Raw genomic sequence first — 24,368 nt, 5'->3', positions numbered from 1 at the left:
AGAAAAACTAAATTTATCAAAAAAATGTTACTTGACTCCTTTTGAGGACCAAAAAGGGTAAATGGAATAGTAATATGCAGCTATTCTGAAACTGACTAGGAGTCAGTTAAAAATACAGGAAAAAATGTTTGTATACATTTGTTGATTGAAATTGGATCAGGTGACTTAACCAGTAAATTTTTTTTTTTTATGTAACAAGTCTCGCCTTTTGTTACCGAGCCGATATGTCATAAATCATAATGCAAAGTATTGTAACGCGGATCTATCGTTATCACAACCGAAATCGTTGTTATTAAACACCTACGCTGCTTTATAGGTAATGCTTTATGTAAACTTCAATGGCGATATGGATCTGTTGTAGTCATTTAGTAGTAGAAAATAAGCGATCGATATCTTCTAAATAATAGCAATAACATCAATAATATGCTAATAAAATAGAATATCGTCTTGGAAAGTGACATTTTTTTTTCTCAAAATTTACCCGTATTTCTTTTTTAAACATTTAAAATATTTAATAATATAATTAAATATGTATACAAATTTATTATTTGAACGGGGTAGCATACAAATGATTGCGTAATTATTATATTGACACTTTTTTTATGCTGTCCGTAAATGTATTTTTTCATAAGCCTCGGCAGCGAGTCATTTTAAACAGCACGCACGTTTACAAATTGAGCACAACGTATGAGTGTTTAACATTTTCGCAACTATCAAAGTATTTACTTTGTGGAGAGTTTACTGGTGTTTGCAACAAGTAAATACACGCAATACGATTATGACGGCCCGCCCGTTCTGAAAATTAATTCTCAAAAACAACCTAAAACGTCTTGACGATATAGAAATTAAAAGTGAAACAGTAGTCGTTAATATAAAGTAGACGAGGCGTTAAGAAGAGGTTGGACGCACATTTTGATACACTTATAAGCAGGCCCGGACGTAATGGTGGAAATCGTGGGATTTCGTTGATTTAACCGAGTGTATGAGTATTTTGTAAAAGCGATCAACCGCGCATCAAAACACATTTTTATCATAAGCCTCAGCGCACTTTCGCCACGACGGTGCCACAACATCCGACAATCTGTTCCCGCTGTAGTTCACCGTAATGTATGTAAAAAATAATAATTATTTGAATCGTTATTTAATAGTAACCATAATGCATATGATGTACGCATAGTAGTTGTATTATATTTTGAATTAAATAATAATTGTCTAGCAAGGAGTTTAGGAGCGCATTCCGGTTGTGTCGTAGAAAAAGCTCCTATGCCGAAGGTTTCACGAAAGTCGTCTGCAAAATATTATATTTTTTCCAATAATATTATTTTATTATGTAAATTTTATCGTCGTTAATAGATTCTAACGTTCTGCGCGTTAGACGCGTTGTCTGATTGATTGTCAAATCAATTTTAATAAAAATAACTTTCTTGCAACGCTTCAGGCATTCTCTGTAAATGCCGCACGTGTATGTAGCGTATATGTTATAGGTACGCATAATTATATCATCATACTAATCACATCTGCATATATATGTATACATGGCACAGCTGCACAGCGGCATAGCTGTAACACGAGGAATCGACGGCTTAGAATATTTTAATACATCCGTTTCCCTACGTCGGTCTGGCCTTCTAAATGTATTTATCGCATACGATTTTAAATGGTGATGACTTTAAATAGATTATAATAGAAGCCAGAATAACTATAATTAATTGAATCGGTCATTTCACAAAATTGAAGTTTTACACTAGCCACAAAAAACTTCATAGGTAACTAGTTTTCGCAGTGATTCTAATTTCTTATACTCAACATGTGTATTAAATATGAGTCTGGCAAATTTATTTTTCACACAGAATACGTAACTAACTATATAAATATCAAATTTGACAAATAGTAATTTTTGAAATGCCTGATTCAATATTGTTATCATGATAGTTTTGGTTTGTTTGCTCAAAACAATAATGTTGATGTTTTGAACAAACAAATTATTTGCTGTTTTGAGTAACCTAAAGACATTTTACTACCAGGCACAATTAAATTAAAGCTATGCGTAATTGATTTATTTAAATTGGATCTATTTAGCCAATTAATATTTACTATATATTATTTTATATACATTTGTCGCTGGTAACAGTATTAAAGCCGCTGAAAATCACAACTCCCGTTTCCATATTTTATGAAATGTGGAATTTAGCCGTTTGTTCGTGTCAGCGTCTTAATTATTATAATTAATTTTAACGGGTTCGCGATATGATATAAATATTAAAAGTACTACATATGATACTGTTGTTTAGGACTAAAATAAAAACAACTCTATATACTATATAATAGTATCTACGCACACCCAAATAATCGTTTGTAATGTGAGGGGATATGCTCGACGGAAGCATCTACAGTTGCTATTGCTGCTCATTTTTTTCGTGTGAACCGCGTAACACTAGCAGAACGTTATATTTCTTAGAAAACCGTATTACAACAATAATACACTTTGCCTTGCGTAACGCCAGTCAGAGCATCGTCTTCCTACGGCCAGAAAACCCCGTATATATAAAAAAAAGTCTGTACGACGATGACGACTTTATTATGATCCATTGGCGTAACAAAACGTATTCAGCCCAGAGCAAACATAACAGCGTCTATAGTTGGTATTTTTGTGCCGAGGCTGAGAAATGAAGAATCTAGTCGTTAAACGTTCCAATAACTACTGGGATAGATAACTACAACAATAATACATATACTGGCTGTACCACTTATTTGCGTACATAACCCGTTCGGTGTACCTTAGAAAATGTTATTCGCGATGAGAATTGGTTTGTGTATAAATCCAAATACAGTCAGCATTTGGCTGATTTAAGATCAATTAAAACACAATTAAAGGGACGATATGCTTTTAATTTTCCTGCTTAAAAAAACCTGATTAATGCGTTTAATGAGTAAAACCAATGATGGTTTTAGCGAAAAACCACTAAAAATTATATTAAGTATATATATATATATAATTATTTTAGTTTTAAGTTAATATTTAGCAAAAAATTGCCTATACACTAACTACTTCTTAATAAATAGAGGGTATAACGTCGTCTCAATAGTGATATTATACTAATTGTAAATTAAAAAAGATTGTTCGTTCAACGTCACAGGCTCAAATAAAATGGGTTACGCGCGTGAAAAACAATCATGATAATTATAGTCATATTAAGAAATGAAATGACCTCAGACGACTATAACATTATAATTGTTGCTCTGTAATTATCATGACTTTAACGACCGATTTGAAAATATTCCAAATGTGTCGTTTTGTATTTGTATTACGTATTTTGTCGTGGTCTTCTAGCATTGTAAATGCTAACTAATGTATAAATGTGCGTAACTAGGATTTCTAAGTAGACACCAGAAGTAGCAGAGTATAGCCGTTCAGGCTTTCTTAAAAAGGTAAAAAAACTTACTAGATCAGGTCAACAGTTATTTAGGTTAAACATTTTAACTTTTAAATAACCAACAATTAACGCCCAAAGGTTGCGGCGTGAAATGTTTATGTAGTAGGAAAAGAATAAACCGTTGTTTGTAGCGAAATTCGATAACTAATTTGTATATTCGCTAATTTGAAAATTATAAATTTATTAGCAAAACAATTTTTAAAACGTACATATCTACTAGTTATGATCTTTATTTTAAGGTCAATAAAGTATAACTGCGCTGTTAGCCCCTTATATTTGACAAGCAATAGTCAAGATATGCAGACTTAAAAGCTTATAAGACAATATTGTCTTTCATTGCATAAATATTGCAAATTGAATATTAGCGATGAGATCGGCAAAGACACGACAACATGGTCGAGCCGTGGTAGAGTTCAAAGAACAGAAGATGAAATCTGGTCGCGACGCTTTCACTTTGCCAACGCAGCAAAGTGAATTAAAGGTCGCAGCAGTAAATGGCTATACCGACACCGACGTACCTATTTTACAGAAAAAAAATAGTAGAGGTTTTTTATACAGTTTATAATGGAACTAAATATCCAAAATCCTTGATTTTATTTTTTCATAATAACATTAATCCATACCGTTGTGTAGTAAGCCCTTACGGTTGACTCTGGACTTTGTATTATAATTATAGCATTGACCTCGAGACGTATAATAAAACAAAAGAAAGCAAATCCATAAAATTGCAAGACCGGTTAAACAAAACACGTTAGCAAATCTACCTATAGCAACGGATATTGCACAGTTACTTATTGTTTTTGTTTACATTTTTTTAAATTTTACCTCACAAAGATTTATTTATTAATTTTAATAACACCAGTCACGCACGCCGAAACATTTTAACACATCAATTGTAAAATTTACTTATCATTGTGGTATATATGCATATATATTTTAGTTGTTCCTAAACTTTCAAAATAATATTTAATCCGTATTTAATTATACTGGAAATGTCCGGCTAATATTTTAATAGCATTTGCGATGTTAAATTCAGAATTTTATATTACAAACTTTTTCCTACGTATTATAATTTTATGTTTTAGCTTCCTCACACGCCACATTCAAGCCACGTAATTATAAGAAAAAAAAACTTATTGTAAATGTATAATAAAAAAATTGTTTTGTTTGAATAAATTAAATGTCACTTTACAAGTGTAAATAATACCGCATATTATCTTCTCTCATTTGAGCAAACTAACAGTTGAATAATATTATAATAAAGGTTAAATATTTGTTTACTATTTGGAAAATAACTGATTTAAATAATTATAGTTTTACGCATATAATATTAAATATGTTTTGTAAAATTAAAATCTTTTAGAAAATAGAAATCCAACCAGGGGTATTTCATTTTCATTGAATAAACCACAAAAATGTTGTTTCAATAAATTTGTGAACACAAAATTATTTTACTGCTCGGGCAACATAGGTTTATAATAACATACTAGCATAAACATTTTCGATTTACTCATAAAAAACGTTTCTCGAGACTTAAATAAAATTGTAAACACACTTAAGACAATTATTCCTTCTTACTAAAGAATCAAGTAGATAACATTTAAAATTCGTTGGCCTACTCCGAGATTGTTTTTCTTCATACTGTCGGTTCTGTATATGGCTGATGTACTCTTAAGCTGGTAATTGCGTCCAGTTAGTTAAATTCATTAGATCCACGGGGGTCTGTTATTTACTACAAGGTTTTAATAATATATCAATGTATTTAATGTTAGTTTTAATATACATTTAATGTACATAATCGTGGGTTTTATCGATACTAAAAATACATATAAATTGATTTATTATTATTTATTGTTATATACGTGTATTGTATAATTAAACTTCTAAACCAAATATTATTGTCTCTCTTATTATTATAACTCTCTTGATACGTTAAACTAATTTCTAAAATACTAATGTAAAGACTACCTATTCAAACTTCCTATTTGCCGAACCATCGATTACTGAATCGTCAATTATATTTCATTATAATACGTTACTTTAATTTAGATTTTATTGGAAAACATTAATGTGTGTTAATTTATTATATCTGATAAATTCAAAACCGGAGATCTTCATTATAATAAGTAATATTAGTAAAACCCGTTCCGTTCTAGCAATGGGTCGAAAGTCTAAGCGGATATATATGTTTATTTCAATGTTACACTAAACGTGTATTTCCGGCATCCTCAAATGTATTAATGTCTTATTTTTGTTAAGAGTTTGTTGTGAGTCGAATACGGGTTTACTCTCTATATTGCATTATTTTAGTTTAGGTACGTACTTACTATTTTCTAACGTTTAAAATGCAAATTTTGTTTATCATATTATTACGGAATCAGCTGTCTAATGCAAATGAATTGTTGGGACGTGCAGAATTTCACGGCATGCAACTGAATCCCTTTTACATTACATAGTTATTATGTATATATGGAGATAGTTAAACCCTCATTCGTAAGGCTGACATTTTTTTTTATGTAAGCTCATTTTATTTTTGGTGTTATAATTTATAGTTTTAACGAAAACTATGGGTTTTTTTTATAAATGATGTTTTGATTACTCACCATATCTCGCTAGTAGATTTACATAGCAACTTAACGCAGTCCAGGCAACCCCGGGCGGACGCGTAGTGCAGCGCCAGTGCCCCGTTGTTGGACTTCTCTAACACCGGCATGTCCGCTTCCCACAACAGCCACCTGACCACGTTCACTCGACCATATCTGTTACAGGAGAAAAAAAACAAATAATCCGTTAATCGCTGTGAATTGCGCGACTTATTCAAGTGCATGTAAATTGTAAAACCACCTCTGAACGTACTACATAAGGTGACAATAAAAAATTATAATACACACATAGTTATCGCTTTAATGAAAGTTTAATATGATTTATGTAATACCGCCCGGGCGCGTTTAGTAGACCGTAAAACAATATGGTTTTTGTTTTGTACCTATATCTTTTGGAATTAAAACGGTTGATTGCAATATTATAGAGGCGTTGAACAATAATACACCGTTTATAATCAAACGCTAATCGACCGTCTGTCGGTCAAACTTTTACTTTTCGCGTATGTATTCGTTATTGCTTATTATATTATTATATTATTGTTGTAAATGCCACCGAATAACGTGTTTACTATTGACAACACCGTACCTTTAGACACACCATAATAATATAGTATCGCATTGTATCTGTTAATTAGAATCGTTCAATTCGAGTGGCAGTTAAACTTTTATAATGCGTATGTCGTGCCGGATTAACAGTCGAGCATAATATGAAATCGAGTTTTGACACGATTAATACGCAAGTCGGTTTAGTGACTATAATACTGTACAAAACTTTATTACCTACCCATATTAGGTTTTTACTGTATAACCTAAAGGGTACTGGGTATCGTTTTATCTAAACCGTCATATGTGTATTATAATATCATACAGTTATCAATCATCATACAATCAATTTAACATTATATTTATTACTATATCATGTTAGCAATAATTACAATCATATATTTATGGATTATAATTAAACATCAAACTTGACACTAAATACCATATTATTATTATAATATATAACTGTATTGTAAAACTTTAAGGAGCCTCTGTCCCTCAGTATAACTCAATTCTACTAATAAGTCATTATCATTATTTTTCATGGACACAAGTCTACCAGTTCGGTGAAAATACTTATATACTGCAAAGTATAATTTAATAGTCAACTATTTAATTTTATAATCGTTTTGTTGGCTTATTCATATTAACCTAAACTCCTAATTATGATAATATAAACAGGTGTTTTCTATCAAATAGATAAATATTCATTCATTTATACGAGGTGTTATAAATAACACATAATTTCTTACTATTTTAATTTTATATGTATATTTATGAATTGTATCATCAGATTAACTTGATGATACTTTAAATTGATTAAAATAAATTTTTGAATAGTTAAGTTTATTTTTGACAGTAATAATGGAACTCGACAATAAAAAGAAAGCCTAAGCCTAACAAAGTAATGAAAATAAACTTTTTTTTTTGTAAGTAATAAATGGTTTAATAAATGTGTAAACAAATGATTATCTAGAATTTAGCGTAGAAAACAAGTTCTTAATTGTATGAATTATGTTTTCTCCTTAAATACACACTATGTCCTAACAAGGCGCAACGTTGTTGTTTTTAATAGACATGGTAACTGCTGCTGCCTCGCAAACCCGACAATGCCCCTGACGATGGCACTATACGGCAACATAAACAACATCGGCGAATATTGCGAGCGCCTTAATATCATTATTATATACAATTGCTATTTTACGTTTTGTGTGCGCATAACCCGTAACGAATGCGGTTCATTTTTTTTTTACTCAATGCCAATGCGTCCTCATAGTAATAACTATAATCATAATAACAATAATAGACCTGCTATACACATACTGCACAGGTCCACGATAATGTTTGCCAAACAGAGCGCACAAAACAGAACATGGTTATATTTGAGTAATCATGCTAAGCAAAACTAGTGCAGTACAATAATTTAATGTGTATTTTTAATACAATATATTCGCATATTTTTGTACCATTTTATAGTGCATAAATGTATTTAAAAAATTTAGTCTAATGCCGGTAATTGGATAATTAAATTTGTTTTTGATGAATAAAAGCAATAGAAGCTTTTCAACTTTATGCTTTTTGATATTTTAATAAAGAAAACATACGTGTTTTGTCAAGCCTGCTTAATTAATTTATTATTGCAATAGTATAGTAATTATTGTTTAGATTATATTGTGAATCTTATAACCGTAAACTTTGTATAGTCTTTACTAATTATGAAAGTAGAACGGTTTCGGTTATCAACCGCCAAGTATAATGATTACACATCATTTATAATAAAGTGAATTTTTATTACACTATCTTGCGTGCATTTGCATATTATTATGTTTATGAAGAATTTTTTATTTCGCATTATATTTAAATTAAAAATTAAGCATTCAAAATAATTTATTTACTTTCACTCAATCAGAGATCCGTTACGGTTTAAATTTCTTCTTGATAATTTCCATGTGTCAATCCAACAAGGAATAATGTTTTCAGTAAATTTAGATTTTAATCGGAGCGCAACGGTGTGGAATCACTTAGTTGTATTTATTATAAAGTATTGTAAAATGATTACACATCTGATCTCGTAAACACAACATCGTGAAAATGTATGTATGCAGATGATGTGGGATTAGTAGCTCAGGCTGTCGTTTGAAAAACTGGAGGAGATACTGAACGAAGATCTATCCATTGTTGAAAACTATTTTAAATCATGGCTCAGGGAGTTAATATACAAGGAGAAGACGCCCCGAAATACCTGGGAATAGTGTTACAAAAAAATGTAACATTATTACTAACTACCATCAAATGGTCAAGATATAGATTTAATTTTTCGCACAATGCCCTTAATTACAATATTTTTAGAGCGTATATGATATAAATTTAGGTGATTGCTTATTAAAATAATAAACACTATCTGAGTTTTTTTTTAAAAATTGAATTTCCACGGTGGTAGTAATATAAATCACGTTACCGCTATCAAGTTACCGCATGTTACTGGCATAGTATCGGCAAAGCATATTGTACATTAGCGTGCAATAGATAATATGATGAAACGACGTCTTTTGTACAAGCTATAATTTAAGACTTAATTACAGATTGCTAATCCTTATTTTTCATAATTTATTGAACTTATTTTCTCCTATTGTGATTAGTAAACAAATTAATTGAAAAGTATTGTTTATTGTTTGGGCAATGTATTATGTGTCAAAAACACGCGATGGGCGATTGATGGTAGGAATATCAGGAACGAAAATATGTTGATTTTACCAAAAAATATCCATTGTAAAATAATACAATAAAAGTAAATTTAGGTTTAGGTAACCGTGTTGAGGCTAGTGTACAGCACACATTGTAGTAAAAAGTTGTATAGAAATGGTGATTTATACCTTAATGATTACTGAAAAAATGTCGGCCTTAATTATTTTAAAATCAATCGAAATAAGAGATCGAAGCCCACCGATCGGTGATAATGCATTTTTGGGCTTATAGTAGGTTGCCGACCTAACTCTACCAAACATGTTGGTCCTGGAGAGAGATGCAGGTGGCCATTTATCTCCCAGACAGTTGCCCGCCCGGAGGAACAAAACGTCAGTGGCCGAGATTCGAACCGGCGACTGTGTGTTGGTACACTGACGCATTACCTTACTCTGCCACGAGCCTGCCCCTAGATGCTTATATGTAAATTGTATTGAGAGACTGATTATAAAGAATTTGAGTTAAAAAAATAAAAATAAATAGGTATAAACGAAATCGATGGTCGTCAAAGGTGCAGTCATCATATTGCAATGCCTTACATTTTTTATGAGGGCTAATCCCCATTTAGCTCCCGATTTTCCACGTATTCTAACCGTGTAAAGTCTGTTGTTAGCGCTGAAGATGACAACATCGTTGTCGTAACACGTGTACGCAAGAAGTGTATAATTTTTATGGTTTAGGGTTCAAGTAGATTTTATATCTTTACGTGTAAAGTAGTTTAAGCTAATAGTAATTAAGCTGGTCACCTCAAGTTTTCCACTTTAACGCGACAGGATTCAGACAAAACGTGGCGATGGTCGGTTTGCACATTGAGGTCATTTTCGCGGTCTACCCGGGTCACTATCATCAGACTGTCGTCGAATTCTTCTTGCTCGCACTGTAGTTCGGTCTGGTCATCTCCTTGGACTTGCACCACCGTAGTGTGAACGCTGCTGGCCGCGCTCTGGGCCACGTAATAGAAATCCGTGTCGGTAGTGGTCGACGAGCAGCCGGTGTCTGTCTTGCTGGTAGCGTCTGGCTGCGGTCGCTGTTCTTGATCGCGAGACTCCAAGCCGGGAATCACCCCGTAAGAATCCATCCGGGTACGTACTTGCACCGTCGGATACCTGGAGCTGATCCTGTGTACACGGACCGCTGCCCTGTCTGACATACTGCCGTTCTTCCTGCGTTTCCTGCGACGGGATCCGCCGTTCCTGTAACCTCTATTGCCGCCTCCTTTGTCGTGGCCCGGTTCGCCGTCAACGGGCACAGTCGTCCATGTCACCATCGACATGAGACTGCACCGGAACCGTTGCAATAACGTGGACGGAGGAGAACTCATGAGCGTACGCGACCCCAACTGCCGGCCTAATGCCACGACAATATATCTGCCAGCCCACAGCCATCACAAGCGATCACAGGGTCACCGGAAGCCAGAACAATACAACCGCACAATAACAGCCACCGTGCGTGCGCTACTACACTCTGTCCGGTATCTCGTTTACGTTCATTACGACCGTCACAGGTATTTTTCTACATAATAATATATTTTAATTTTTAATTTTCGTATGTTATACAATATACAAAAAAACCCAAGCCGTTCGACTCCGCCATCTATAAATCACTATTAATACAGTTGTGGTACAAGCAGGGATAACAAACCCACCCTAAATATTATGTGTACATACACAACGACGATCGTATAGACCGCGCTAACGAGGCGACAAGCGGGTCTGGTGTTCTTTTTCTTTATACCGTTTAACACCTGCACAACTCACAAAGGTCATCAGCTTTCGGGAGTCTACATTTTTTAAAAAAAAAAATATTGTATTGTCCACGATGGACTGATATTATTGGCGCGTCGACCCCGACCCACACCGACAATCATTAGCGCATTCCACAGAGACGCGGTGCCGGGGCGATCGGCCATTTGAAACAATAGCACGGCACCGGTTCGCATGTGGCGTACTTTAATTGATTTCCAAAATAATATGTTATGCTACCGTTAACAAAACAAGGAAAAAAAATACCGAGTCGGCCGCCAAAAGACGCGATCAAACGGCAATTTTTGACGCGGACAATGGCATGACTTGAATGGAATCATTTGTATTTATTCGCTGTGGCCATTCCGCTCGTCATATAGCTGTGGCACAATTAACACATTGGCTTTGGGATAATTTACTTATCAGAATTTTAAGTCGGCGGGTGGCCCGGTATAAAAACAAAAGCAAAAACAACGCTGTAGGCCGCAATCGTAATATAGTAATATTTAATTAAATAACACTTCTGTTCGTACGCATATTTGCATGACTGCAGCAACGGCCTCTATTGCTACCGTGTGTACAAAAAATCCGTAACGCAAGTCTGTCCTCCGTGAAATTTAACCCGTGCCTGAATAATAAACACAGTGTTTACGTCGGTTCTTATATTATTACGGATATTACTAGAAGTCATGATCGCAGTGCGATCTCCTCGTCCTCTTCCGGGGGGGGGGGGGGCGATGAGGATAAACAACATGTTGTTATAAAGTGTAATAACAGAGGTTCGGTCGAGTATTTATGGTACGACGGTTTTCGGCGACCGCAATGACAATCATTATATATTATTAACACAAAGAGACAAATTGGATTTAGTAAAAACTAAAAAAACATAAATCCATCGTGGACGGAAATCGTTTTTGATGAATTCAACGTCAAACCCACTGTCGTTGAACTCTCGTATATTATATAAATTATAATAATCATAAACACCGTTATCTCGTGACTTGTATTGTGCGTTCGGCGTTTGAATATAATTTGATCCGTAAAACTCGGTTGGATTGTTGTTCTAGCCCGTATAATATTGTGTCTATCTGCATAGCGTTTGCATGAGAACCGAGACTTGAGACGGATTGGTCGAAAGGAAAAGTTAAAATTTTCAATACGGCTTAATAGATTTTCAATACGGCGTGCACACGACTGACCGTCAGAGAGCTGTTATTATTTTTTTCCATTTTTAATGGCGTAGGTACAACTCCGATCGATATACGCCACCGATTTATAGATAATGTGTGAGCGCCGCATTATCGCCTAATAATACACTTTCGCCCGCGTCCTGGATACGACTATACGAGTGAGTTTGTACGATTTAATAATTCTTTTGCCGGCCCGAAAGTGTACGGGTAGAACATGTATAGTTGCTCTGTGGAAGCACGCGAGGAATGCATGGCAAGATTGCAACGCTTCAGGCTTGGACGGGATCAATAACTTACGGTATAAGCGATGCGATACAATAAAGTGGACACTCAATGTTATTGGAGTAGTCGTCGGTATTCATGTTTCCACATTTTTAGCGGATTGCCCAGTGAGAGTGACCGCGAGCTACAGAAAATATTTTTAAAAAACCGGTATATTAAAAAAGTCATTTTTGTACATTTAACGAAATCGGATTGCACTAGATAGTATATGAGTGTACCCTTATATAATATTATAATAATGATAGCTGTTTATAACTCGCCAAATTTATTCTTTATCATATATTCCCCCGGCACTCCCTCGTGTATTACTTCTTCACTCCAATAAATCCTTAGAATTTAAAAAAAGGGACTGAAAGCGGTCAGTATTTTTAAAGTACATAGGTTTAGACCAGAAATACTGTTAAAATGTTGACTGTCTTATGATGTTTCGATTTCAAATTGTAACATACTTTTTCGAGTTCAGGGACTACTATACTAGATTATGTTAAAATCGGATTTTAAAATTTTTTTTATGAAAAAAATTGCGTTTAAAACCGAAACATTTTTTAATTTAATTTTATTTAATTACATAAAATTGATTTTTGAAATGAAAATCGGCTTCCAACATAACTTACTAAAAATGCCGAAAAATCCTTATATTTTTACAGAATTGCGTCAACCAATCTTCTAATTTTGTTACAGCCAAAGCATTTTTTCATCAAAAATAGCTTTTACTCATAAAAAAATTGTATACTTCAAAAAAAGTATCCTGAACCTTAAACAAATATTAATTATTAAATTAACAGGGTCAAATTTTATTAAAAGTCACTTTTTCTTAAATACTGTCATTAAAACATCATTAAGGATGCGTTTTTTTTTAATTTATCGATTGGATATAGAAACGCACAGGTATGAAGAAAATGAAGGTTAAGTGACGTTGGTCAAAAATTGATGAAAGTATAATAATATTGCAGGTGCTAAGTCACGGCCGCAACCGTCAAAAAGTGAAACGCAGAAATGAACTTGGCTTCGGGGCTTGTGAGAAAACCGCGATCGGTTCACTAGTGGTTGACCCCGGCATATGGTGCCAGAGTATTAATATTACTTTTACTCGTATAGCCGCGGTCACTGTACTATAGTACATGCATTTTTCGCATGAAGAAGCTGTTGATGATCTACCGTTCTAGTTTCTTAATGTTTTATCTCTTAGGTAGGTAGTCAACGTCTTAGGAATTCCCAGATTTGTTTGTAGTGGATACGGTAGGAAATCAAAAGAAGTATAGGTGAAACGAAACTTAGCCCTAACATATTAGTTCGGTATAAAACCATCCAAAAACATAATGTTACAATGTATTATACTGTTGATTGGATCAAGATGGGCCAACGTCAATATTTGCTCAAAAATGAGTTTAAGACTAAACGAAATATCTTTTGGCTGGGGATCAATCCAAAATTTGCGCGGAAGATCATGAGATAATTAATAAGAGACAGAAAATAAGCTGATCATAAGACATATCCATGCAAGACCCAATGTCTTTCCTTTGTAGGAAATATTTTTTAAAGACACTTTCATGTACTGAGTTAAAAAAATAGCACTTTTAGGACAAAATTAAAAAATGAAGAATTTTGTACACATAATCTTATGAAAAATAAAATCGTTAAAGCTCATTTGCTAAAAGTTATAATAAGTGAGATTAAACCTATTGACTAGACCACAGATTATTATATAATGGGTAATTAACCGATATAGATAATAAACTAAAGTCTAAATTGCTATTTTGTGATAAGAATATAGTATACCAACTTTTGTACGAGGACAATCGATTAATAAAATAAAATGTATATAATAAATGTGTTATCAATTATTATTATTTTAATAAAAAGTAGTTAATGGTATTTAATGATATCATTGAAAATGTATGAGATAATTCTACAATTTTAGCAGTTTTAATTAGTTTTTTGACCAATGTTTATAACAATAATTATTAATTAGCAATATAGTTTATTACTAATGCTTGGGACTATGTTTGATTTTAACTATTAATAAAAGGATGATAAGAGACTTTCATTGATGCTTTTATTATGAATCTGACAAAGCTTAATACTTCCTTAAGCAACTACCATAGTTTCGCTTGTGCACGTATAGATAAAATGTCAATGTTGTGCCTAAACATTTATGTTACAACAATACTACCCATTTGGCAAAAAATCAACATAGAAATTCAACAATATAAAGGCAATGGCAACTAAAATACAATCATATGTACTCGTCAAGATGGGTCTTATTATATTATTATTTCAAATTTAAGTGGGCATTAGACACTTTCTAAACTATCGCATTATTAACACCGTTCACTTTACTCGCGTTAATTTTCTGAATCCTTACACTCGGGCATCTATGGTGTTTATGCGTTTGTGTGCATATGTGCCTATTAAATGTATATACAAATATATTACTACTTTTCATACATACATGTATACAATATATGAAACTTAGTATGCGTGTCCCGGCACCGAGTGCGTTGACCAGATCGCCTGTTCGTTATGTCGGACCACGAGACCGTGTCTGCAGTCTTTTAAACGCGGGCGCGCTGATTAACGTTGTTGTATTATTATATTTTGCTCATAATATAAGTGTGTATGCATATCCGAGTTAGTTTTTGAGAGTTCGTAATTAAGGAGAAATGAGTCGTTCTCCGGCGAGAGTGGCAAAATTTGTTACTTTTTTCTTCTTCTCCGGAAAACAATTTTTAAACAATCCGGACGTTGGTATCTCATTGAATAATTTTTCAAAATTTCCACTGACTAGTACATTATTATTGTTCGAACAGGTAACATAGCAATATTAGTGAAAACTGACGAAAATTCGCTACCTAAGCGATTTCAATTTCTGTGGGCGAGCGTAGGTGTTTTTTTTTATCACTTAAACGTATAATATATTATGATAAAATACCTCGTTTCGTCTCCGATGCAGTATTCCGGTTTTGTTTTTTAGATGTTTAAATACACAATTCGATTTCTGTGACCTACATATCCCTAAGGTACTTTTATAATATCATAATGTTATACTTCTTACATACCAAACAACTGCCTGTCGCGCCGCGCCGTCGAGAGCACAAATTATTTTTACTTGAATAACATTCCCGGTTAATTATTATAAACAAGAAATCTTCAAAGCGCCGGCTTGTCACCATATCGAATAATATATATATATATATATATTATATAGAGTAATTTTTTTTCCTGACGTTTCCATCCGATCGATTTTAGCACTGTCACACCATCGATGGGAGTTACGCGACTCTGTGCTGTGGCCTGTGTCTATGATTATTACAGGTTTTCGTCGTACGGAAGCACGAATTCGTAATCACTTTTACTGAAATAATTATTATTATTATGCAAGTACAAATTATTCGCTTTTAAATGTTAATACTTATTAATTGCTGATAGCTCGCAATCAACTGCATTGCGATCATTCGCGTACATCAAATAATGTCTTTGCGGAAACGCCACGATCATCATGTAACGCACATCCTAAACCTTCATTTAAAAAAAATTCACAAACATATATTTAACAGAAAAATAGTGGACTCGTTATTTATTTAGTCCGATAAATTATAATTGTCGTTAAAGGCGCACTATGGGTTTTGATCAGCCTAATGATATAACATAATAATACTCTTTCGAAATTAATTTTATATATCAATATGTCCACAAAACATTGGATAACCATTAGGCTATATTGTGCCTATACTTTATAGTACCGGCCCGAGGAGACAAATCTCGGGAACTTAACTCGCTAGATTAATCTTAGTTGATCGTTCGTATGTTCAATATTAAATGAACCGTTAAATGTTTCAATAAATCAATCGTTTAATGTTTAATTTTATGCACAAGTAATGACTGGCCGTGAATCATGACAGGCCACTTGACTTGTTCTGGTGTAGGATTTGCGCATATTATTTGGAATGCTGCTTCTATAGGGTGGGTAAATTATAATTGATTGCTGCCAACGGATGTTGATTAGTTAATATATAATACATTAGACGGTATGGCTCATGGTAGTAGCCGTGCGTTAATTCAAAACCAGTATTATTTTGGTTGTAGTGTCTCGATTTTAAACTCGATCGGCTCGCTTCTATAATATTCTAATGCTTTCCAACGAAGCTCACGATAAAGAAAGTGCAGTGACGACCACCAAAAAAGCAAAATCAAAATTGATCGACGTGGACGGTTCGCTTTGGTAAATCGCCTTTGAGTTTTTTACTAGTTTTTGATACAACGGATGATTTCACCGATTAGATGCGTGGACTGTGAGCGATTAGTTGCACGAACGATTATTATTGGTATATACTACATCTAAGTTGCACTAAATATCCTCAAAGACCACCGGCCTCGTTAATAATTGCACGTTCCCGGTGTGGATTGTTAGTATTTCCTTCTTGCCGCTTTCTCCGAGGGGCTAATATGACTTATGACGTTGTGCACGTAGACGCACAACGCCTATTTTGCTTTATTGTACATATTATTTTGTAATTGGGCACGCTTTGGAAGCCAACCAGCGGCAGATGTATGGACAGGCAGCACAGGTAGGTTACCTAAGGCAGACTTTTTTTAAAATTAATTCAGTTTTTTTAAAAATCACTTAAAATACTTAAAAAAATTTAAGAGTTTAGTGATTTATTGAGGCCAAGAAGGTAATTTTAAAATGCCATTTCATGCTTAAAAAGCCTACATCTGGCTGATTAACTATTAACTGAATTGTGAATAATAATATCACTATTATAAACAAGATACTTTGCCACGTCACCACAGCTATTAACGACAAGTCGTGGGGAATGTATATTATATACTTTACGTGACTATAGTGATTTCAAGTTATAACCTATGTCCTCCTGTGCGATAATAGATACGATATCGTATTTAAGTATAAAACGCAGTATTGTACATACCGTTTTGAATTTCTATAGCCTACGCCGTACGGTGGGTAATAGTGAATTTTTACTACTATAGTATATTATCTACTTACAATATTACCATTCGATTTTGACACCGGAATCTTCAATATTTACTGCGATTTATATCGTTGAGTGCGTCAACCCCTACTGAAGCTTTATACTTATTATTGCGACCCGGCATAGAGAGTTGGCGTACCCACAATTTCACGTCCGTCATTCCGTAGTGAAGGAGGGGGAAGCCGGTGTATTGTCGCTGAAACGGGTTTTTACGGGGTTAATGAAATGCTTTTTGATAACAATGTATTTATTTGGCCGACAAACAAGTATGGATTTATGAGCCGACGAATAATATGATTATTACGGTACGGAACCGGAGGTTTCAGCACATTTGGTTGATTATGTACTTGTCACACATTTTGTTAACTGTGGCTTCCGGTATTCGACAATTTGTTATATTGCTAATCACGGCGTAACCGTAAAAAACAACTATTTTTTAAAGGACATTGTCCATTTGTTTATTATTTTTATAACAACTAAATCACTCTTCTCCGTACGTCAGGAGAATCTGCTAGAATGAATCTGGGGGCTTAGTCCGATATTATTCTAGTTGTTTCCTGAGTAAATAAACTTTCTTTTAACTGGTCGTAAACGAGTAAATAATTGCAATTTGTTGTAAATATGCTTGTAGATTTCAGCGGACGTTCTCGATCGTTGTTTATTATTTATTCTATATACATGGACTCGGATAACTCCGAAGATTGTATACCAATGATCTTTACAGAACCTATAACGTCGCATTAATAGTATTAAGCTTTTTTTGCTTTTTTTGCATTATTTACATTTCATGATTAATAATATTGTACAAGACAATTCTCCAAAAAAAAATGTATAATCATTCGTATACAAATTTATTGAAATATACTATGACTGTAATTCCTAATTCTAGAATCAACCATTATCGTTTCCAACACTTTCAGTTTTTAAATACATAACTGATTAAGTATGTCAAAATTATATTATCTAGGACCTAGGTTATTGTCCCGATTAACTTCTATTAATAACTATTGAACCTCTTTTTATCATTACTTTACAGCTTTATAAGCAAAAATAATATTTTCTATACCAGGTTTAATTGCTCGTAGTTTATTAGGTTATCTAATATATTTTTATTGTTTTAATCATGTTTACTAACCTTACCAATTAGATTAGCCAATTGGCGATTTCTTCTTTCCTCAAGATTTAATTACTATATTATTGTACTTGCTTACTTTATTAGGTGAACGTACAAATTGTAAGTTAATTAAATATTCTCGTTTGAAAATGATTGCCGAGTTGATTACTGTGTATTTGCAGAATATTTTTTTAAGTACCGTTTTTAAATAAAAATCTTCTAGCATTTTTAGTATTTAATCTAACGTGCTTTTTTTGTTTTGGTGATCTTGTATTACGGTATGCGTACGATATATGGGAAATTACTAATTTTCATAAAATAACTTATGACGTCCATAATTAATATTAATACAAGCGATAGGGTGTATTTTATTTTAAAATTGAACGTTAATAGAGAAGCACAATGACAGAATATTCTCAAATTTCTATAATTACGGGGAAAAAAATGTCTAAAACTAAGTATTAAGTAACACATGCGTATAGTTTTTTTTATCTTCTACCTATATTGTTAATAGTGTTTGTTTAACGTTCAAAGGGAACATATATCGTTCGACCGTGGTTCCTGTGTATACAGTATGTGTGATGTAACCCTATACTGGTGCCGTTATGAGTGGTATATGAGGCAGTGGCTTGGCGTGCGCACAGGTACCTATACTCACAATAATTATACACAGTTATAATTTTTATTTAAGTAGTTAATAATCTAAAGCACCGAAGTTTTAACGTAATAATCGTTATCCACGACGATGTTTACGATGCTTGTTGATAAAAAAAACAACGCGGAATTCCGTATTCGATTTCCGGTGTCAATTAGACCATAAAGTCACACTTATTTTTTCCCATACTAAAACGTATAAATACTTTCCGGTTTTCTAATAAAAAACGTTTGTGGTATATTTTGAAAAAATCTTCTTTCCGGCATAAGTAATAAATCTGTTCGAGTGACTCTTCATGTAGAAAGCTGTTGACTTTTATGAAGTGTGCATGTGTTTTTTTTTTTTTTTTACTTATCAACGTCAGAGCGGGGATGCATTTTAGTGTTCCCTTGAATATGAGTGAAATTTGTGTCATCAGCCGACCGACGAAGAAAGCGGTCCTGGTAGACGCACACATTTTGCCTCGGGGTCATAGCAGCAGCAGCATCACCCCGCCAACGAGACTTTCCCGCGTAGGTACTATAATAATATATACTTTATCCTTGTAATAATGAGATAATTGAATTTATATTATAATGATGACCTTCAAAATGCACAAAACGCAATGACCGCTACCACCGCACTACTTCAATGATTGCTATGTAAAAAACTATAATAATAACGTTGCTCGCACAAGCGTCTTCTAAAGGCATATGGGTTCCTAAGATGGTAATATTTCATGGATTAAATGGCTAGATTGTAAAACTTTTATAAGAGAAAACGTATAAATAAATCAAAATAATAATAATCGATCAATGGTGATACATTTTACTTAGTTAATTTGGTTAAGTTAACATAACAGATTTTGAAGTCCCAACGCTACCATCATGAGATGGTTTCGTTTCTGAGACCAATAATATAGAATATACAGAAGCTTATCATAATCACACCTGCTATTTTGTTGAATAGTATTAACTGTAGTGATATGCTTATTATCTTAATATGATTATTTTTTACTGTTTTCTAATTATGGTTGTATGGCTTTTTGATAAAATAATTTTAACAAATAAACCAAAAAGTACCTACTAGTTGTATTTTTTTCTAAGTTTTAGTTTAAATTAGCTACAAATTTAGGCATTTAATGATCCAACTAATTAAGTATATTAACTGTAAATTAAATAGCTAATCAAAATAGGAGCTACTTATATATTACTATCATATTACTGTCATATTAGTCATATATATGTATATATATATATTATACAATTTTAAAAATATCGTAAAGCACTATAACTAGTTAAAATTATTTTCCATTAAACATAAAATAATAATAATTATGATTAATATATTACTAATTATAATTTGCATTTTAATATACTTGCAAAACGAGTAATATGTTAAATTTTCTATTTAAATTATGGGGCAAAAAAATACAATAGATATAACTAATATAATATCCAAGAGAGTAAAGTATAACATTAATTCTTCATAGTTAATATCTTGAAAACATTTTTTAATATAGTTTATTTATAAACAGATTAAAACCATAACGGCCAATAAGGTGTTATGTATCGCCAAACCAGTATACACACTTATATACGTATAATACTGTCATCGAGTAAAAAAAAATTTAAATTCTTATGGAATAAAGAGAAAACATTTTAACCTTTACACACATATTCGTACCAACTGAGATAAATAATAAAAATAAACAAATTTATTTATGAGGTATTAAACATTTTGTCAATTGTTTTTCGTCATATTAATCGTGTTTAAAGCATTACTTTAAATACTCAAGTTGTATTAATAATAGCATAATTTATTTATTATAAAATATTTAGATCATAATGTTTTATAACATATTTGGCACAATTATTTTGCTTTGGTTAAAAAATTACAGAATATAAATACGGGATGTTTTAAAAATATTTATTTTTTATCTAAGTAAAATAGTTACTTCTTAAAGAGTTAATAAAAGAAATAAAATGTTTGTTTAACCTTATTATTTCCATTTATAGGAGAATATTTTATACTATCATATTTATCAATCATTAGTAATACATATCAGCTGATAAATATTACCCATCCCATATCTAATAGCGCAACTGTCGTTTTAAAACAGAATGAAAATATCGACGATACTCCGTAAATACTGTCCAAGTTAAAAATTTGAGAAGATGAGTTTATGTCATAATTATATGCAGAAAAACGATACTGGGCTCATGGTAAAACGATCAAACTCAAATAACGATTTTATAAGTTTGTAAATTTCAATTTTTACGTTTTACGGCCATACGGGTTTTAAATTAAAACAGCTATATATAATGCGTTTATATTTATTTATCTATTTTTATATATAAATTAATGTTTGTCCTTTATGCATTAATACACCATTCATCCGATCGCCATAAAACTTTGGGAAGTTGTTGAGTATATTCTCGTGAAGGTAACTGGCATAGTACTTTTCGAAAATTCCCCCTAAGGGTGGCCTTAAACACGAATTTTGTACTTTAAATTCGAAATATTTTTCGTTGCTAACCCTAAATAAACACTTTGTTTGTAACCATGGTAACCACGGTACTCGAGCGAATGGTAGGTGATGTTTAAAAGAACAGGCCGATTCTATGTACCACGATTCTAGAGACGCTATTAAACATTTTCACGATTAGAACTGGATCTGATACTGGGACGGGACCGGGACTGGGACCCTTGAGTAAGACGGTGACATAATCAATATAATGTAATGTACATATGTAGATTAAAAAAAAAAAGCTAAAACTTTACAACATACAGCCTAGAGTACTGACTTTTTTTAATCTTATTTGTAATTATTTTACTCATCCCTGGCAAACTAATTCCCGAGCAACGCCGGGTCGGGACAGCTCTTTTAACTATAAATCAATACTTTGTTCTGTGACCTTCAAATATTAAATATTATGATGTGACGTGTTATTCATAACGTGTTCATTAACATTACAAGTTAGGTTGTTTTCAGAATCTAAATCAATTATTGATTATTGCTAACGAAAAAACCGGCATACTATAAAACCTAAAGAACTGGAGTTAGCATGATTAGACATAGTAAAAATAATTATTGCTTAATAGTTAATATGATTATATTATTATTATCATTAGTTATAATACATAGTGTAAAGAGTGATTTGTTTTGTCACGTGGGTCTAATCTGATTGTATTAAATATGAATACGAATCTAAATTTGTTTGTTATGTTTGTATTGGTCGGTTTTAGTAAATCAATTAAAAAAAGTTCCAACCCTTTGTGCTTTGGTCAAACATTTCGAAAACGTGACTTACATTTATTATGATGTTCAGCTTAATTGCCGTTAAACGAGGATCCGATGATGCCGCAGAATGGATAATATTGTTTTAGTCCAGTTTGTTATGGTGACAATGGGCTGGCGCACGGAAGCACTTCGCGGAAAAGTTATATGTATTTAAACAAAAAACAAAACCAATGAATATATTTTTTTTAAATAACGTCAAACTGACAGATACGTAATGACACTGCTTGAAAAAAAAAATGTGTAATAAAAAATAACAACCACCGAAATCGACGACCGAGCGCAATCGTAGTTAACGGATAAGTGTGTCAGAGGCAAAGACAATCATAATACACAAGAGAAGGCGGAGCTCCAGTGTGTGTATGTTTGTGTGACTACGGAGTACGTTTCTCTCGGCGGCTGCGGTTCCTCTCACTCTGACGGTTAAGGTTGAGGTCGTTAAGTAATGAAATTAATAACCGGCTCGAATGGTTTGTCTTTCTTTTTTTTTTTTCATTTCATAGACTGATTACGGCGACTAAATGAAACAATTAAACCGCTTGAAATCGAGTTGAAACGACAACTAAGATAATATTCATTCGTAAGCGTTTATTATAATTTTACGTGATGTCCAATTTAGACGGTAATGTAATAATTATTAACAGATAAACGGTATAAAGTATTTGTGTACCTACACAAATATCAAGTCATAAAACGTTCAAATATTGTAATACGATCTTAAAAATAGGGTTTCCTTTAAGGATCGTTAAACGCCAAAACCATAATCGGTACGCAAACGTTACCGCCATTTACGCGAGTGAACATGAAAAATCAAGGATGCAGAACTTTACCGACTTAGGACTGTTCCGGGTGTACAAACCTAGCCGTACTGAGTATTCATGGAAAATTCGCAGCGCTTTTTTAGAAAATGTAAAACACATTTTATGCAACCGATCAATTAGTAATAAAGTGGTAAGAGATGTTTGAAAAAAAGGAAGATCCCGGGCCTTATGGGAGAAAGATAAAAGCAATATTTGTAAAAAAAAAAAGTGGTTTTAAAAAATGTCTATTATTTCAATTTATATTCAGGTAAACCGTAGGTATAATATTTTAACGTATACAATTTTTTCTATGACCAATAATGAATAATAATTTTAGTGGTAAAAAATTAATTTACGGGCAAAATGTTTTACCTCGTAGAGTAGTCCATTTCTATTATTATTATTATTTTTTTTTGTTGTTGTAGCGGAAAGAGAAAAGAAAGTTATCAAAAAACTAAAAACGCTACCCCGTAGATAAAGTTCTTCTCTATCTATTGTAATAATTGTATACGGCTACTCTAAATACCGCCCTCACAATCTTGTCCCCCGCAAAACCATTTTTCGTGGATAAATTACGGGTGGTTAGCGTCCTCTTAATCAATTCCATTTCCGAAAAATTAAACAATTTAAAATATATTTTTATTTTAGAAAGTGGTTTTTCTTATGTTACTGGAAATTGCAACGAATATATTTATTCATAATACCTAACTTTCTTTGATTACACACCGTTCAATTTTTCAATATAAGTAAAATATAATGTGACTAAATTATTTAAGTCATTTAATTGTACATTTTTATTAGAGAAAGAACAAATTTAGATATCTGTTATTTTATTGAACACTCACTACACGACGCTAAATAACATATTAATACATTACATGTATACTAAAAGAGATAGTTTATAATAATATAGTAATCAAATATACGTATATTGATTCCTATAACTATTGGCTTACATTCAAATAAAAGTGAGGTTTCCGTAATTTTTC

At 32.6% G+C, this 24,368-nt stretch overlaps 1 protein-coding gene across 2 annotated transcripts in view; it reads right to left on the bottom strand.

The window, feature by feature from the left end:
• The window catches only part of LOC126835294 (espin), a 55,175-nt gene extending 32,263 nt beyond the window's left edge, over window positions 1-22,912 (bottom strand). Inside the window, exons 1-2 of one of the 2 annotated variants that reach the window (XM_050567787.1) lie at window positions 22,593-22,912; window positions 6,038-6,193 (exon numbers count right to left, since the gene is read on the bottom strand). In XM_050567787.1, the coding sequence (XP_050423744.1) occupies window positions 6,038-6,147 (110 nt within the window). In that variant the 5' untranslated portion in view covers window positions 6,148-6,193; window positions 22,593-22,912. Of the gene's footprint in view, window positions 1-6,037; window positions 6,194-17,544; window positions 17,571-22,592 lie in introns of those variants that run through there. The other variant, XM_050567785.1, reaches the window with a different exon arrangement.
• Between the last annotated feature and the right edge of the window lie 1,456 nt (window positions 22,913-24,368).

Source organism: Adelges cooleyi, unplaced genomic scaffold (genome assembly GCF_023614345.1).
Source record: "Adelges cooleyi isolate 19-005CV unplaced genomic scaffold, UGA_ACOO_1.1 ACOO_flye_CR_arks_rails_tigmint_CR_PRNA_23, whole genome shotgun sequence".
Classification (NCBI taxonomy): Eukaryota; Metazoa; Arthropoda; class Insecta; order Hemiptera; family Adelgidae; genus Adelges; species Adelges cooleyi.
The sequence above is the reverse complement of the archived record's forward strand: the minus strand, read 5'-3'. Positions and strand labels throughout refer to the sequence as shown.